This window comes from Euleptes europaea, chromosome 6, assembly GCF_029931775.1.
Source record: "Euleptes europaea isolate rEulEur1 chromosome 6, rEulEur1.hap1, whole genome shotgun sequence".
Lineage (NCBI taxonomy): Eukaryota > Metazoa > Chordata > Lepidosauria > Squamata > Sphaerodactylidae > Euleptes > Euleptes europaea.
The window spans coordinates 99,622,695-99,641,719 of NC_079317.1; the positions used below are offsets into that span (position 1 = coordinate 99,622,695).

At 44.8% G+C, this 19,025-nt stretch overlaps 1 protein-coding gene across 1 annotated transcript in view; it reads left to right on the forward strand.

Moving 5' to 3' along the window:
* Positions 1 to 11,794, forward strand: part of LOC130479318 (acyl-CoA (8-3)-desaturase-like) — a 32,949-nt gene extending 21,155 nt beyond the window's left edge. The window contains exons 6-12 of the mRNA XM_056851704.1: positions 2,510 to 2,567; positions 4,124 to 4,200; positions 9,137 to 9,234; positions 10,214 to 10,310; positions 10,847 to 10,926; positions 11,294 to 11,419; positions 11,582 to 11,794. Of these exons, the coding sequence (XP_056707682.1) occupies positions 2,510 to 2,567; positions 4,124 to 4,200; positions 9,137 to 9,234; positions 10,214 to 10,310; positions 10,847 to 10,926; positions 11,294 to 11,419; positions 11,582 to 11,633 (588 nt within the window). The 3' untranslated portion in view covers positions 11,634 to 11,794. The remainder of the gene's footprint in view (positions 1 to 2,509; positions 2,568 to 4,123; positions 4,201 to 9,136; positions 9,235 to 10,213; positions 10,311 to 10,846; positions 10,927 to 11,293; positions 11,420 to 11,581) is intronic.
* The last annotated feature ends 7,231 nt before the right edge of the window (positions 11,795 to 19,025 follow it).

The following is a 19,025-nucleotide window of genomic DNA, read 5'->3' on the forward strand; positions in this document are numbered from 1 at the left end:
GCCCCTGGCCTGTTCAGGAAGTACTTATCCAGAAAACATTTCCAGCAGATGATTTGGACCAAAAACGTGAACACAACCAAGAAATGTGGGACTAGTTGCTTGAAGCGATGCAACGCAGGAACAGTAAGAAATTCTGGAGAATTGCTACTGGAGGAATGCATGAGCTTTCGATTACATTACATCCTCAAATCACAGTAAATGCATGGTTGGGCCATTTCCAAAACATTTTTCACGACTGTAACGTTCCAATCGAGAATTCTACGAACCAAGCATTTCAGAGACTACTTCCATGGCCCCCAGTGGATGCAGAGGAAGTTAAGCTGCTGATAAACAAGCTGAAGTCGGGCAAGGCCCCGGGACCTGTTGGACTGCTTCAGAAACCCTGCTTAAATTCCCTGAACAGTGGGCCCCTCCTCTAGCCTCTCTTTTTACTTGGACTGATCAAAGCGGTCCAATGCCTGAGTCATGGACTTCTGCCATAGTGGTTCCAATTTTCAAAAAAGGAGACCCATCCATGCCACCGAATTATCGCCCCATCAGCCTACTTTCAATAATGGGCAAGCTATATGCGAACCATCTACTCACCAAACTCCTGGCTTGGGGAATGGGGATCCCCTTTGATAGGACAGGAACAGGCAGGCTTCCGGAAGGGCAAATCTACACTTGACCACTGCGCCATCTTATACCATCTTGCCGAAAGGTACAGCAGAACTAAGGGAGGGAAACTTTACACGGCCTTTTTGGATTTGGTCGGCATTTGACTCAATTCCGAGGGAGCGCCTCTGGGCCAAACTGACAAATATGAAGATCGACCCCTGACTGCTCTATCTCATTCGACAGCTCTATACATCGACCAGTCGCAGAATAAGATGCAATAGAGAGGGACAACTTACTCCAGAGATAAATTCAAACAAAGGAGTTAAACAAGGCTGTGTGCTAGCCCCCCACCTATTTAATCTCTACTTGGCTGACCTTCATGCTTTTTGGGGGCAGGTAGAAGGGCACCCCCCCAAACTGAGCACTCAGCCTGTTCCTCTCCTGCTGTATGCCGACAATGCAGTATTGTTATCATTCTCCAAAGTTGGCCTTAATCGTCTCCTACACATGTTTGCCACTTTTTGCAAGGAAAACCATCTACTCTTATATCACGAGAAAACTAAGGTCCTAGTCTTTGTGAAGTCATGGCATCCCACGTCCTGGAGTTTAAGTGGGAACAAAATAGAACAGGTCAAGGTTTTTAGATACTTGGGAATAAACTTCCAATATAATTTAAACTGGACCGTGCAGAGGAAGCAAACTACCAACACGATCAAATGCAAGATGGGGGCGGTGTCAAACATTTTCTATTCCCGTGGAGGACAGTATGTTCCAGCGGCCATCCGCATCCTGAAGGCCAAACTGCTCCCGCAGCTCCTATACTGGATACCCATATGGGGGGTAGAGAATGCCCAAAGTATTGAAAAAAGCCAGGCAATTTATGCAAGACGTATACTTGGCATTCCCAACTGTGTGATGCATCCTGCTCTTTGCTTAGAGCTGGGCTTAAACTTATTAGAAACTAGAGCTTGGTTATGTATATTTAAGTTCTGGTTGCAAATACATTTCCGGGCCCCAGAATTAGGTCTGATATGGTGGATCCTCACCGACAGCTTTCACTCGTTTTGGAAAGAAGGGATCCTCACCAAAATTAAAGTCATTGGGGTACTTTTTGAGTCCCTTCTTTCCCTAAATGAGCAGCAAGCCTATAGAACGCTTGAACAAAGAATTCTAGACATCGTGGGACAGATGCTACAGCCCATGGCTCAAAGAATATGCTCACCACTGCACTTTGGGATTCTCCCTGAAAGAAACAGACTGCCAAATTACTTTTCCTCACTCGCCTTACCGATACATAGATGCCAGTTTATGCTGGCGCATTTAAATCTCCTACCATCGGCAGTAACGTGCGGTAGATACACAAATACCCCTTATGAGAAAAGACATTGTTCCTGCTCCCAAAAACAACCAGAATCGGTAGCTCACATCCTCCTGCACTATGAATGACACACCTCGGCAAGAGAAAAATACATGACAGCCGAGCTCAAACGGACATAGGGCTTGTTCGTTTTTTATTAAATGACTGTAATTCCCATGTAACCTGGTCGGTAGCCAGATTCCTCGTGGCTTCGTTTAGAACGCCACATTGAATGGATCCTAGAAACCATGTGTCTTTTAACTGTTTTAACTGAAGATGCGATACGATAACGACGCAGATACCCCAGACACTGTGACCCTTTGTCTGGCAAATTTTACTAGAACTGTTTTATATATGCCAATAAAGGTGTTGAAATTTTGATTTGGACACCCTATGGCCTTCTTGCAGCTGTAAGTTCCTTAACGTTAGTTTTTGCCTATCATTGTCCAGGTTACATCAATATTTTCTCACTAAACTGTGGATGGAAGTTTGTGGTTTTTAGTGGTGTTTATTTGGCTCCCAGGTTAAGTTTTGTGTTCTGTTCTATATCTGCAGCTTGGCAGAAAGAAGAAGAAATACATGCCTTACCAGTACCAACATTCATACTTTTCCTGTGAGTACTTGTCATTTTGCTTTGAAACCTAAGTTTGCAATCCTATTTATTAATAAAAATTTATACCCCATCCTTCTACTCAAGGAGACATTATAGGAAGTTTAAAACAGAAAACATAGTTTAAATAATAAAATTAATAGCATAAAACTAAATCAATGAGAAATAATCCTATACACTTTTACTAGGAACTAGCTCCAATTGAAAGCTCTTGGACAATTCAGTAGCATTTGTTTCCACACAGAGGTTTTCTCCTCTTCAGCTATCAAACTGCGTTAATTTGAGGAGGAATGGTCTAATCATGTTCCAGTTTTCCTTTCCTGGACCTTGGTATACTTTTTACCAAGCATAATTTTCTCCTATCTTTTGGGAAGGAGGCAGTTCAAATATGCAGCCAGGTGGTCAGGATGGGAAGGTGTGCATTGTGCAAGTCCCAGCTACATCAGCACTATTTTCATACTCTTAGCCCCTCCTAGACACCATTGTCTCTGCCACACCATAGGGTTGCCAGCTCTGCATTTGGAAATATCTGGAGATTTTTGGGGTGGATCCTGCGGAGGGTGGGGTTTGGGGAGGGGAGAGACTTCTGTGGGGTATAATGCCATAGAGTCCAGCTTCCAAAGTGGCCATTTTCTCCAGGTGCGCTGATCTCTATCACCTGGAGATCACTTGTAATCCCAGGGAATCTCCAGCCACCACCTGGAGATTGGCAATCTTACCACACCACCAGAGGTTATTTTGGGCTTTAAAAAATCAGTAATTGCTAGCTCACTGTAGCACTATAACATTGTAGCAATCTGTTGCCACAGTCTAATGGCTCCTCTGAGTTCCCAGTATACATTTTTAAAAAGCAAATCTCTGCAACAAAAAGGGCTAGGGCCTTTTAAAAAAAAGGAAGACTGGGAATTCAGAGGAATTAGAAGATCATGGTAACACACTGTTACAACATTACAATGAGCTAGCAATTGTGTGTAGGTTAAGTGCCATCAAATTGCTTCTGACTCATGGCCACCCTGTGAATCAATGTCCTCAATTACCAATTTTTTTAAAGCTCCCAAAAGCCCTGGAGTGGTGGAGGAGTGACAGTGGCCCCCATGGGTATCTGAGGTAAGGGGAAAGTGGGGGAATCTGCTGTGTGGATATTTCATCACCGCTGTGAATTCCTCAGCAGCTATGAGAACTTTATGAAGAATCATTTTCTTTGTATTTGTATGCTTTTGTTTTTATTATAAATAATAATAATAAAAAAGAATCATCGTGTGGATGAAGCCTTAGTCCTGTAGAAGGGCTAGAATACCTGGTATGCCTGCAGAAGGTCTTGTGTACCATCCCTGGCCTTGAAACTACATGGACAGTCATAGTAGATAGTACTGAGCATGATGGCCAGTGCTCTGTTTTGGAAGAAGGCAATTTCTTATATGCATGCGAAAGGGACATCAGGTTGGGTGAATTGTTAAGGTGAAAATCCTTGCGAAATATGCCACCAATTTGCATTTAAGTGGTGTACCTTTGAAGAAAAAAAAATCTTTCTATTGTTCTCGTTTCTTTCTTTTCACCAGTCTTAGGTCCATTGACTTTCATGATTTTTGCCCAGGGGGCTATAATCCGCTACACAATTAAGAGGAAAAAGTGGGTGGTAAGTAATTTGCAGACTAGTACTTGCAATTCTTCCTCTTTTGGATAAGTTATTAGGGGAATAATACACGAGATATATGAGCATAAATTTACTATATCATCAGTGAGCACCAACAGCCACTAGTGATGCATGGGTGGGGGGATACCTCCAATAGGGTTGCCAACCACCAGATACTAGCTGGAGATCTCCTGCTGTTACAACTGATCTCCAGCCGATAGAGATCAATTCACTTGGAGAAAATGGCCACTTTGGCAATTGGACTCTATGGCATTGAAGTCCCTCCCCTCCCCAAACCCCGCCCTCCACAGGCTCTGCCCCAAAAACCTCCCACAGGTGGCAAAGAGGGACCTGGAAACCCTAACCTCCAAATACATATTTATGGACCAAATGTGGAGAGAAAATTATATGGGAATGTATCCTACCACTTCACGCAGCAAAGTTGCTGCCTTCCTCCAGCTTAAGCTTCTCAGAAGCGCTGTGAAGGTTGGGGGAGGTCTCCTTAAATCAGAGGAAGGCATCATTCAGTCTCTGCTGAGAGGAGTGGTAGTATGGAATGCCTTAGAAACTGCAGTGTTGCCCAGCAGTGAGTGAAGATTTAAGGGTACAGCAGGATATGGATATAAAACTTTAAAAAAATCTTACACACTCCAGTTTAACTCAGCTGCTTCAATCCAATCTAAACTATTATGGAGGTCTTTTATGCAGAGACCTTTCCCTGTGGTCACCCCCGCCGTCTGCTTTGGGGCTTCCTTTTGATTATGCATGCCTTTTCTGCCCATCAGAGGTCACCTCACTCTCCCTGCATGTTTTGCTCGTGTTTTCCAGATGCTGTTTGAGTCAGAATCTGGAAAATGTGGGCAAAATGCACAGGGAGAATAAGGCCACTTCTGATGGGTGGAAAAGGCATGCATAATCAAAAGGAAGCCCTAAAGCAGTCGGCGGGGGTGACCACGGGGATACATACCTGCAGAAAAGCCTAGTCAATCTTTGGCAAGTCCCTGGAATTAAGGGTTCCCATAGTTGTGCTTACCTATCAAGAATGCCCATGTTCAGCACAATTTCACTGTAGCATCTATCAGCTCCAGAATTACCCCAGTTATCCAAGGAACGGTGGGAGCGACCAATAACTGTGGTAATTCTAGAGCCAATACATGCTACAGTGAAACTGCGAATGGCTCTTTGAATCAGTTATGGCTCCTTTGGTCACTCCCACCGTTCCATGGATAACCATGTTTAGCACAAAGCATTCCTAGATGCCTAAGAGATAGAGACTGTGGCCTGGGAGAATACAGCCCTGAATGTAACCAATGCATACTGTGCTCCCAGAACTCTGAAACTGTGGCTGCCAAATTCTACAGCAGCAGAATCTTCCCAAAGGTCATCAAGGACCAAATTATTATTATTATTACTATTACTGTCACTCTCTATTAGGACACGTTTACAAAATCAGTGTGGTAGGTTTAGGAGCAGATATTGTGCAATCTGGTCTTTTCAGTTTGCTTTCTCTGAGGATAGGAACACATTCCTTCCTCCACCCCATTCCACACACACCTTTTAAAGTATTGTAATCTCCGTGCATTTCATGACAATTCAGGTTTGATTTGAAAGTCCAATTTTCTTTTACATTTTTGCCAACCTCAGCTATTTGTCCTTTTCCCCTGACCATATTAATGAAATTTGATAGAAATGTTACCATTCAAACTATTTTTCATGTCAGTTCCATATAAATGGTACAGAAGTGATAGGAAAATAATATCTAATATAAAAATGGCATAAAAGATTTTTAAAGGAAACAAATTAAAATGTAAAATTTACCAACGAAAATAGGTTATGTAAAAATGGTTTTTCCAACTGTGCACAAAAATTAAAAGATACAAAAAACAAACAGATATCATTACTGCACAACCCTATGCAGATTTACTCCAGCCTAAGCCCACTGAAATTAATGGGCTTAGATTGGAATAACTCTCTTTAGGAGTGCACTGTTAGTCTTACATTCTATAATGCTTCTTTTCACTTTGGGGATTACCGCACTTGTATTCCCAGCGATGTATTAAGAGTTTGAAAATGTTATAAAAAATACTATTCGCACTTTCTGTGTATTCCCACCGATGTATTAAGGGTTTGAAAACGTTATAAAAAATACTGTTCGCACTTTGTTTGTGAAGACGTCTTTGTTAGCTGTAAAGACGTCTTCCAACCATTTATAAGCCATGGTATCCAAAAACCCTTTTAAAGCGATGTTTTTTATAACATTTTCAAACTCTTAATACATCGCTGGGAATACAAAGTGCGGTAACCCTCAGTCTGATGTTTGGTTCAATATATTTGGGCATACTGTACCACCACCTACTGGCAGAAAACAAGCATTACTTCTCATAGAGTTCCATTGAGCAAAATCCAAAACACCTGTACTGTGTTTCATTTTTCATTCTTTAACTCAGGTGAGCTGTGCTAATAAAGTAGTCAAAACAGTATGAATTCAACAGTGTTTATAGTAAACAGAAACACAGTCATGATTACATGATTAAATCCTGTGGGTGATTTTGTCCCTTAAGACTTGAGTGTCTTATGAGTCTCAAGAGGCAGAGCAATTTACTTGTCTCCATAGGATGTTAGGCACTTGTGACTAGGGCTGTTGGAAAAAAATTAGGTATAGTTCGGCTTCGGCAAAATGTGGCCCGTTTTTATTTGGGCCGTGCCGAAGTCCGAACTCCCCCGCTTCGGATCCCCAGAAATTCAGGGGGATCCGGAGTTTGGGGAAAAATTCGGCCCCCACGCGCCTTCAGGGGGCAGCGCGCCTCCAGGGAAGCTCCCTGGAGGCGCGCAGCGGGTCTTCAAACAGATATGTGCCTCCCGGCTGGGAGGCACAGATCTATTTGAAGCCCCCCCCAGCCCTGCCGGAGTCCCGGCAGGGCTGGCGGGGGGCTGGCAAGACCCTCTGCGCAGAGGGTTTCCAGACCCCCCCCAGTCCTGCTGGGACTCCCGGCAGGGCTGGCGGGGGGCTGGCAAGACCCTCTGCGCAGAGGGTTTCCAGCCCCCCCCCAGCCCTGCCGGGAGTCCCGGCAGGGCTGGGGGGGGCTTTAAATAGATATGTGCCTCCCAGCCGGGAGGCACAGATCTATTTAAAGGTCCCGCCGCGCGCCTCCAGGGAAGCTCCCTGGAGGAGCGCAGCGGGTCTTCAAACAGATCTGCGCCTCCCGGCTGGGAGGCACAAATCTATTTGAAGCCCCCCCAGCCCTTCCAGGAGACCCCTAGATGCTTGGCAACCCCCCACCCCCTTCCTCAGAGTCCCGGCGGATGGGGCGGGGGGTCTGGACTCCCGGCAGGGCTGGGGGGGTCTTTAAATAGTTCTGCGCCTACCGGCCGGGAGGCGCAAATCTATTTAAAGGGCACCCCGGCGCCTCCAGGGAAGCTCCCTGGAGGCGTGGGGGGGGGGGAACAGATCTGCGCCTTCCAGCTGGAAGGCACAGATCTGTTTAAAGGGGCTGAATTTGCCGAATTTATTCGGGAACACCCTGAACTCGGCGAATTCGGCTCCCTGGTTCCCCCCCTTTTTGAGTTCGGTTCGTTCGAACCGAAAAACCGCCGAATTGTGGGAAATTTGGCTGTTTTTCGGTTCGGACCGAACCGAATCAACAGCCCTACTTGTGACTTTAGATGGAAATGGAAGCCATAGAGTCCACCATCCAGAGCAGCCATTTTCTCCAGGGGGACAAATCTGGAGTTCAATTGTAATTCTGGGAGATTTCCAGGTCCCACCTGGAGGTTGGCAGACCTAGGCTAGGCAGCAACCTCTGGGTGAACTAATACCACCCAACTTGCATGACTCAACTAGGCCTGGATGCTTGCTACTGTTTAATTTCCTTCCCTTAGAAGCTCCTTGATCCATTGATCTTGAGCAGCATGAATCTAATGTTTGAGGGATATAAGGACTGAAATAAATCTTGCCACTGACAATGTAGCCTTGGGATTCCTATTGCTTAATGCTACTGTTTAACAGCAGCCACATTATGAAAGCCAGTGGCTAGAGCTTCAGAGTGTCAGGCACCTGTGACTTTAGAAGGAAATGGAAGCATACATAAAATATGTATTTTCAATTCATTCTGTCACTGGAATTCTTTTTTTCAGTGGGTTAGTATGAAATATAAAGGCCAATCTGTCTGTCCATATAGATTGGGCTCATTGTGGTGTTTTGGGGTCAGGAAGGATTGATCCACCAATCTTACTGAAGCTAAATAGATGCCCTGTAGACTTATTACAGTGAATGCATATTCATCCTGCACATGTATCTACATCTGTTTGTAAGACAGAACCAAGGTTTGTTTGGCTTGAAAAGGAAACCAGGGACCAATCCCTGGACAAATGTGGGGGTAAATACTGCAGTCAGCCATAAAACAATTGAATATAACTTGAGAATTACTGAGCATGCATGCAAACAAAAATCATGTGTGCAGTGTACATTGATTGTTCATCGTAATATATAAGAAGGGCTCTTGTGAACCCTATGTATGCCACATTGAGATCCATGATGGAAGATATGTGGAATATAAATGTATTAAAAATAGTGGGCATTAACTCTTAAGGAATTGGACAACATTTTTACTGAAGAAAAAAATCTGAGTGACCTCAGTATTTGTTACTGATGCCCCCTTTCTGAGGAATTCTGCTAGGAATTCCTGTTACATTGAAGCAAGACATTGATTTCTGCAGAAAATCTATCTGATGCATTAGATTCAGGTTTGTCCCATCTGAATGGCAACTAGACCCCTTCATGCCATCATGGTTGTTCTTTGTAGCATAACAGTCCTCAGAAATGTACATGTATGCATAGATTGCTCTGTGTCATATTGCACAATGGGCTTTGTAGTCTCTTGTAGTTACACAAGAAAAAGTTTGTACTGGAACTGATAAAATTGCACCGTTTCTTTTGCAGGAGCTGGCTTGCATTGTGATATACAATATCCGTGTCTGTCTCATGTATGTTCCTTTAATGGGGTTTAAGAGCTTCATGGCATTCTACTGGCTGTCCAGGTAATATTCATTGTGCAAAATTTCCTTCTTATTGTTGCTGCTACCTATATCTAAACTTTATTTGCTTTAAACTGGTTTTGGATCCAGCAGCTTTTAAACAGCAATCAACAGTGCAATAATCTTTCCTGGGAGAAAGCCAGGTCAGCCAATTGAATATTCCTCAGTAAAATTCTAACCAGATCTGCTTAGGTTTGCTCAGTAAATATAGTGGCACTAACCTGTTTTGAAACAGTCAGCCATAGACGGCAATTTCCCATCTATCACTGCTTTAAGAACGAATGATCAGCGGTACATCTGATAAACATTTGCACAGCCATGCTATGGAATCTGCATCAGAATAAGTGCTAGTACAATTACAGGACCTTTTTACCTATGTGGGTATGGACTTTCTGCTTCCCACGTGTCTGTCCCTCCCATCCAACCCTTCCCTCAAAGCAAAGCACAAGAGGGAGTGAAACCTTCATGAAATGTGCATGAAGACACTGAAGAGAGGCTTCAAAGGTTGGAAGGAAGCTCCCAGCCAGGGAGGTGTTGGTGGGGAGGAATACCCAGCAAAAGCACATGCAGTCCCTTTAAGAGCTGACCTGCCCCCTCCAAGTAAACTGCAAGGCTGTGTTTTCAGGGGGAGGGACTCAGAAGCTCCATGATTCACTGGGGAAGCCTAATTAATCACAAGTTATTCCTGTAATTTCGTTGGGGGGAGCCCTAATGCATATGATGTTTGAGAATTCGGAACAGAAAACTGTGCAGCAAACCAAACACAAACTTCCCCAGCATAAATGACCAGTGACTGCTGTGACAGAGACTATCTAGTGTACTGAATCATTTAGAAAGTTGGTCATAAAGTTTATTGGAACTGTCCCATAAGTCTTAATGTGCCCTAGTTTGGGCAGGTAAGAGCAATAGGACTGTTTTAATAGGCAGTACCATATTGAAAGTATCTTTAGTGGTGGTGATTATTACCATTTTGTCTCCACAGATTCTTAGAATGCACTTCTATTATCTGGGTCTTTCAGATGAACCACATTCCAATGAACATTGATTATGACAAGAATCTAGATTGGGTCTCTGCCCAGGTGAGAAATTCTAGCTAGAAGCACTTCTTTTTTCTATATACCAATAGCCAAGTCAGCCAAATCTGAGGGTACTTAAATGCACTGACAGGAGCTATGAACAGGCAAGACAGGTATTTCTGCAAATGTGAAAAATATCCTACATTTGCAAAAAAATCTGAAACCTTAAAAAAATACTTTTTTAAAAAACAAAAATGATAAAAGGAATGCCTGTAGCTCTATGGATTAGAATGTAAAAGTCACACAGTGCACTTACAATCTTGGAGGAAGGAGGGAATCACCCACGCTATTATAACCTATAAAGATACGGACAATTAATTAATTAACTACATTTATGTACCACCTTTCTGTCAAAGCACTCAAGGTAATTTGCAGTTTCAAATAATTGCTTATGATCTAAGACATAATGGAGAAGGACATGGAGCAGTGGTTAGAATTACAAGTAAGTTTAGAAACTGTTGGTATAAAATATATTATGCTGACAATGACAAAAGTGAATGAAACTCAGGTGTTTTTTTTTATTATTATTATTAATTTAGCTTGTAGCAACATGCAATGTGAACCAATCCCTGTTCAACGACTGGTATACAGGGCACTTGAACTTCCAGATTGAGCATCAGTGAGTATGAGAAACAGAGAGAAGGATTTGGTATGGAATAAGGCACTTCTCTGAATATGTCTGGGAGAGACTTTCCGTGAAAACATGGGATGACAACCATTTTTGGTGTTAAGGGGTTTGTGATCTTCAGCAGGGATGGAATTCCTTTGGCTATTGCAATGCCCTGTAATACCTGCTGCAATCTATCCTTTGCTCTCTCTCCCCCTGCAGCCTTTTCCCAACAATGCCTTTCCGTGAAAACATGGAATGACAACCATTTTTGGTGTTAAGGGGTTTGTGATCTTCAGCAGGGATGGAATTCCTTTGGCTATTGCAGTGCTCTGTAATACCTGCTGCAATCTATCCTTTGCTCTCTCTCCCCCTGCAGCCTTTTCCCAACAATGCCTCGACACAATTACTGGAAGGTGGCTCCTCTGGTGAAGTCCCTCTGTGCCAAACATGGTGTTCAGTACCACTGCAAACCCCTTCTCACTGCCTTTGCAGATATAGTGCGGTAAGTGTCAATTAACATAGTCTTCGTGGAAAGGAGAAGAAGGTTGTGCGTGAGAGAGTCAGTATTGCATCAGAAAATCAGGAGAATAGTCATGGTGGGGCATGGAAGAGCCAGCCATTGTGACAGTTACCGAGGAGAATCCTTTTCCCTTTCTCTTGGCAGCTCTCTGAAGGAATCATCAAAACACTGGGAGGATGCCTATCTCCACAGCTAAGAAGAGGCAGGGCCTCAGGAAGAAATCTCCTCATGCTGTCCTCCAGCATCACAGCACAAACAGATTTGGTGGGGCAGGATGGTCATAACTATGCAGTTAGGGAATAGGTTAAATCAAGGGATAGTGCAGAATTTCCCCTTTTGCACAGGCATCTTGATTTGCTAGTCTCTTGAGCTTTATGCATGGAGGCCGGGGTGGGGTGGGGGCTTCACCTGTATTTGGGATAGCATGTAATGAATACACATACAAAATGAGTGTGTCAGTAACACATAAAGTGGGTTTTGCACAGCAATTGTAACTTTCATAGTCATGTAATCCATATATATGTAATCAAGTTGTTTCTGTGATATGATATTGACATACTAATTTTGTTTGTGTATTCATTATAGGTCATTCCAATTACAGTATTAATTTTTGATAAGGTCTTGACTTCACAGTTTCTTCTTTTTCTTTTTTTTCTTTTTTTGAAGTACTCTTGGCAGACACATCATCTGCCAGATCCATGTTAAGCTGTATTATGTATCATTTTTACTGTTGTTCCCATTCCCTTTGACTACTTTGTTTAGGTTTGTCATGATATCACAAGCTCCAAGCTGTTCTGTCTACTGATATTAATCCAGTTCATTTCAAGGACCGCTGTGTCTCTGTAGACACAGTCAAGTTGATCAAATAATATTATGGTTTGAATTTACCATCCCTCCTGATATGAGCCCATGGGGCAACTTTGCTCAGCACGGCAACATCTTTGGGCTGAACCTTCCACAACTTGGGTACAGACAACTGCAGTCCATTCGTAGGCTTTCTCAATGGCTGTCTTCTTTATGGAACAATCTCCCCAAAGGATTCAGGAAAGGCCCCCAACCAGATGATATTCTGAAGAGGTAGCAAAATAAAACACTTCAAGAGGGCTTTGGGGGCTTTTTAACGTTAAATAATGTACTTTGTTTGAATTAATATTGTGTGTTGCAACTTTCTTAACTGCTTGGGGCCCAGTTGTTGGGCAAAAAGAAGATTTATAAATATTTTAAATAAATAAATAAACAAAATATAAAGTTGATGAAAAATTACAGTATGTGATACAGTAACCTCACGTGGTAGACCTGGTATCAAATTGTACGTTTTTATTTCATTATATATATTTTTTATTTCAAGGGGGAAAGAAAGGGCCCACTGGATTTTCCATCTTATAACTGTAGATAAAAGAAAACCACAATAGCTGTTTTTTCTCCCCCTCACTTTAAAATGATTAATATTCTAATACAGGCTCATCCTACATTTCATCTCTTTTGCCATTTTTTTCCATATTAGTAATTATTCTTGATTCCTATGTGGAATCCAAGTCAGAGCACATTATTTCATCGACAAAGAACTTAGAAAATTAGTTGCAGTGGGCCAATTAAACTTTTAACTGGTCTTCCTCAGATCCCTTATAAAGATCTCTCAATAGGGTGGCAGTATATGGGAGTCCACTTGGGCTGGAGCCACTCGGTGATTCCCTTGCCATTTGCAGGGAGGCTGCCCTGATAGCCCTCAAGCTGGGCATGTCCCTTGCAAGGCGTCCCCCCAAATCCCTTAATGGGATCCCCAAGGAGGGGAAAAGGGGCACAGACTGGCTTTTCCCCAACACTGGAACTTGCCCCATGCAAACAGCACCACAAGAGATGGTTGGAGACTAGTGGAACCCGCCCGGCTCCCTCCAAAGCACTTACAGCTGGAACCAATCCTGTAGGCCATACCTAATGCTGTGGAGCCAAATGTCTTCCCCCCCACAGGCAAAAAATGGATTCCATCCAGTTGAAACAGCCCCTCCAAACAGAAAGAAATGTCTGGATGGCGGATCACAAGGCCACCAAGGGCCACCGCCACCTTGCCAAGAGTGTTTGTAACCTTGCTGCCTTGCCACATCCACCTTCTCCAGGCAAGCCACCCCATGCCAGGATCACCTCTTGAGCAGGTCAGACCAGAAGATGATGGGGTCTGGGGAACCTGGCAGTGATGGCCGCAAATCTGCTGTTGCTGCCCGAGACAAATTCTTGCCCTTCCGCACTCCCAGGTTGTTCTTGCCCAGCTGGATCACCAGGGCATCTGGGGGGCCATGCTGCTGTGCTCTTTGTAGAAGTGCAGGTACCAAAACATCCCAATGCATGCCTCGCACACCCAACCAGGAGAGACGTAATGCTCCGTCCAGCCACAGGTGCTTGCCCCAGCCAGTCGATGCAGTGTACAGTCCCACCCAGTGTACAGTGCTGTGCCCACATAGCCAGACCTTCTTCTGCCAATGAGCTGAAACTTAAAAGGACAGGTTATCGGATGCCATGTTGCTGCCAAATGTAAGTCTTGTCAGCCGCAGTTTTCCACCTGCTGATGGCCTGGATGCCTGCAACTGTGGCCCCAATCCTGAAAGAATGGGGCCCAAACTCTCTGGGTGAGAGGCCAAGTATTATCAAGCTCCTCCAGAGGACACTGGAGAACTGGTATCTGGTTATGGGGGAAACCATCCATGTAAATAAAGAGCGGGCCTGGGACAACTGGCCGTAACATCAGGTAAGAAGAAACAGCCCAGACGGCGTATGGGTTAGGCCTGGGAGCTGCGTGAAGATTTAGCCGAGTGCCCCTCCCCTTCTGGTATGTCTTGGATCACTGGATGATTTAGCGAACCTCTGACTCCTCTACGGTCACGTCCTGTAACCGCAAGGCCAGGTCAGAGAGATCCCTGGTGGAATCGACCACTAGAGGGGTCTAGGAAGCTTGCTCCACCCACGACTCAACCCCAATGAAACTCAGTTCTGCACTGGCATAGCTTTCAGCCAGCATACCCTTAAGTATTCTGATGTACCTTTAAAATATGCTGGCATAAACCTGAGTCTTCATCCTAAACTGTTTCAGGCTGGGGCACAGGGCTGTAAGAACATGAAGTTTAAGGAACTAGAGAAACATTAACTGTATCTGTCCAATAATATCTTTTCACAGTAATGTTAACGTTTAGAGTATAAAGATATGATACAGTCAACCTAAATCACTAAGAAATACTTAAGTTTGTGAACCTCTGAATCAATCTACTTGCTCATGTTGCTAACACAGTTTTCAATAGTAATACAGGGTTAAATAGTTTGTATTTTTCTTCATAATAAGTTCATAATACAAGCTCCAAATCTCCTAGAGAAACTCTAGCAGCAGTGTGGAATAGTGGTTAAGAGTGTTGGACTAGTATCTGGGAGACCTAGGTTCGAATCCCCACTCATGCCATGGAAGCTCACTGGGTGACCTGTGACCAGTCACACTCTTTCAGCCTAACCTACCTCACAGGGTTGTTGGGCGGATAAAATGTAGGAGAAGAGAACCATGTAAGTCACTTTGCGTCCCCATTGGGGAGAAAGGTGGAGTACAGGTGAAGTAAATAAAGAAATAATACGTAGTACATTTGGAAACAGTAAATATAAATCATCCATATCCTGCATAGCCTATGGCCAAGACAAATAAAGTTCATTTTAATGTATAGTCAGAATGTAAAAACCCTTGGCAATACTGCTGCTTACATACACACAAGTGCTATTCCAATCCAAATAGACTGCAATGTTGCTGCCACCTAGCTTGATAAGGATACATGGCAAGGTTCCTGATTAAAATAGTATGAGTCCTGAGAAAATTATTATGAGATAACTGACAGAGAAAAAACATCAGCTGGGATTCAAAGCAGTATTTTTGACATGCCTAAAGGTGCTGCCATTCCCAGTGGAACTGGTTTTTCCTCTAGCAGGAAATCACTATGCCTTATTAGGAACTGATTCGGGATCTGCCCTCTGTTTCTAAAGCAATTTGCCCTGTGGTGTGGGGGGGGACTGCTGTTTGAGAAACATAAGTCTGAAGTTCTCTTGAGTGCCTAGAACTGGTTATGTGACTATTGGAATCCAGGCCGCCAAATATAGTAACATGCTTGAATTGTATTTAATTGCTGTCATTCCATCACGGCAGTCACCGACTTTCATTTTGGAAAGCATAAAGCAATGTTAGTGCTAACAACCACCATCTTCAATTATTTTAGGACAGACTGATTTTGCAATAAGGTTGCTTTTCCAGCAGCTCATCTTGTACTTTCAAAATGAAAGCGAGAAAATGCCTCAAGCCATGTCCCATCAACGCAAATGCTGAATACAGTGCATATTTTAGCTAATTAACCATGCACTCCTGAAGGGGGGGTGGAGCCGCACAGGAACCAACATGACCCCTATGCCGGCATCCATGCCACTTGCGCTGTGCAAACTGGCACAGATGCTGGTGCAAGGCTGCCCCAGGGCGCCATGCAGTAGCATGAGCCTCCTGTGCCAGCGCTGCCCAGCTGGAAACTCCCAGACTAGGGTTGCCTGGTAGAGGAATTTGGAGGACATGGACAAGCTCTTCAACATTGCACCAATGCACAATATCATTTCCAGCAAGCAACCATAACTGACATCATCACACCAGTGTACAACTCAAGGAGTCACCCAAAATTCTATGGTTAAATCACAGAGTTTTGGGTGAATCCTAGCACATCACACCAACACAGTGATGTCACTTTCAGTTTCACTCCAGAAGTGAAATCATACTTGGTCCATCAAAGTCAGTATTGTCTACTCAGACTGGCAGTGGCTCTCCAGGGTCTCAGGCAGAGGTCTTTCACATCACCTACTTGCCTAGTTCCTTTAACTGGAGATGCTGGGGATTGAACCTAGGACCTTCTGCTTGCTGAGCAGATGTTCTACTACTGAGCTACGACCCTTTCCCATTTCCCCACAAGCGGTAAGAAATGGTGGGTCTAGACCGGGAGGTCTCCCACAGTAGCAAGAGACCTGCCCCCCCATCCCAGACTCTTTATAATGGGGGGGGGGAGGGAGAGAGAGAAAGTAAGAACAAAAGAAAGAATGAAAATGCAAGAGGAGAATTATGTCCAATGTTTACTGCTAGGGCTGTTGAACAAAATAATAATTTGGTAAAATTCGGCCCGTTTTTATTTAGGAAATGCTGAAGTCTGAACTCCCCCTATTCGGATCCGTGGAATTTGGCATGAAATTTGGCATTCCCAAATTAATTCGGCCAAATAAAGCCATTTAAAGCACATTCGCAGCTTTCCGCGGCTCCGGGGGGCATTTTTGGAGGTAGAGGTCCCAAACTTTCAGGGTAGCTTGGAGGGACCCTACTTGCAAGAACCCCCAGGTTTGGTGCAGATTGGGTCAGGGGGTCTGGAAGGGGTCCCAGCATCCGCCCATTGGAATGAATGGGAGCCGGCAATCCTTAATGTGCATCTAGAGAGCAGCAAATCCAAGGCAAAACCTCCCATTGTTTCTGTGGCAGCCAGAGAGAGACTCACCAACCCACACTGTGAAACCAGTGAAAACAGCAACAATCACACTCGCAAAGAGGAGATCAAGCCCCCCCACCAGTTCAGGTAAGGTAACCCCCCCTTTGACTCCCCCCCACACACACACACAGTCCGTGGCTTCTAAGAACCGATGTAACACAAGCAAGAAAAGCTTTCATACTACGCCGAAAGTGCATCCTAGAACGCTCAAAGCGCAAGTAAACAGCGTAACTAGAATGGGTAATGTATCTTTTCATTTCAACACAGCCAAAATGCATGTTATAACGCTACTAGCGTAAGTGCGACCTGCGCAAATTCCATATCTTCAGTATTGATAGATTTCATGCTGCTGGATTCAAATCTTCCACAGCAACAATCACACTCGCAAAGAGGCAATCAGCCCCCCCCCCGGACAGGTAACCCCCCCAAATCACACTCCACAGAGGAAATCAAGCCCCCCAGCAGAAGAAACCCCCCCCAAACCAGAAGACGCAAATTCCAAACCAAGGAGAAGAACAGGCCAGACAGAGAGACTCACTTGGGATGTACTAAAACGAATGACAGGCTAGCCCATTAGAAACAATGGCAACGACTGCACAGCTGCACTCAACTCCAGGTGAGGGTGCCAACAGGCAAAAAAGGCAGAATGCACACTCCCACAGAGGCGAGCGCCCCCCTGGCAGAACAGGCAAACCCACCCCCTCAAACCAGTACGGCTCAGCTCAACCCCAAACAAATTAACCAAGGAGGAGGAGCGGGTGCCGAGCGAAGGGAGACTCAAGCCACACTGCCACACTGACTCAACTCCAGGCGAGGGTGGCAATGGGCAGAAAAAGGCAGAATGCACACTCCCGCAGAGGCGAGCGGGCACACACACACCCGGCAGAACAGGCAACAGCCCCCCTTTGGCTTCCCCCACAACCACAGAAACTGCTTCCCACACACACACACACACACACACACAGGAGAAAAGGTATAGAGAAAAACCCCAAAAATCAAACTGTGTTGATGTCTTCCAGCAGGAGCAGGGAGGAGAAGTAAATCCATCCAATCCTATTCCAGTAAGCAGCAGCAGCTCAGCTCAGGATCTCTCAGGAGCAGCACCACCAAAATGGAAGGAAATGAATACAGACTTGAGACGGGACTGGAGTTTTTATACTCTTCTCCTGGCCAATTAATAAGGGAGAATCCCTGCTCTGGTTGGCCAGAAGACCCAGCTTGGGCCACCATTGGTCGCGGGAGAATGCTGATCCGGGGATGCCGAATTTGCCCGAATTTATTCAAGGTCCACCCGAACTCGCCAAATTCGGCTTGTCATTTTCCCGCCTTTTTTTTACTTCGGCTCTATCCGAACTGGAAACCGCCGAATTGGGGAAAATTCGGCGGTTTTTCATGTCGGATGGAACCGAATCGACAGCCCTATACTGCACTGCCTTGCTGACTGCCTGGTGTGTGTTTTTTTCCGGAGACAGCAGCAGATAGGAGGAGCTGAGGCAGTGAGCGGGAAGAGTAACATAGAGTAATCACCAACAGCTACATGCACTGTCTGGTCTGAAAAGAGAGTGGGGCTGGAGCAGGAAGTGGAGAGTAAGGGCATCAGTAGCTGTGTACACAGCAAGGGACAACATTCAGCCAGAAGTGGTCTCACCAATCGGGATAGTGATGAGGCTTGCCAACTCCCACTTGGGAAGTTCCTGGGGATTTGGAGGGGTAGTGCCTGGGGAGTAGGGTTGCCAACCTCCAGGAACTAGCTGGATATCTCCTGCTATTACAATTGATCTCCAGCCGATAGAGATCAGTTCACCTGAAGAAAATGGCTGTTTTGGCAATTGGACTCAATGGCAATGAAGTCCCTCACCCCCCAAACCCTGCCTTCCTCAGGCTCCACCCCAAAAACCTTCCACTGGTGGCAAAGAGGGACCTGGCAACCCTACTGGGGAGGGCAGAATTTAGGGAGGTGAGGGAGCTCAGCAGGGATGTGAGCCATAGAGTCTGCCCTCTGAGGCTTCTATTTCCTCCAGGGGAACTGATCTCTGTAGTCTGGAGATAAGTTAAAT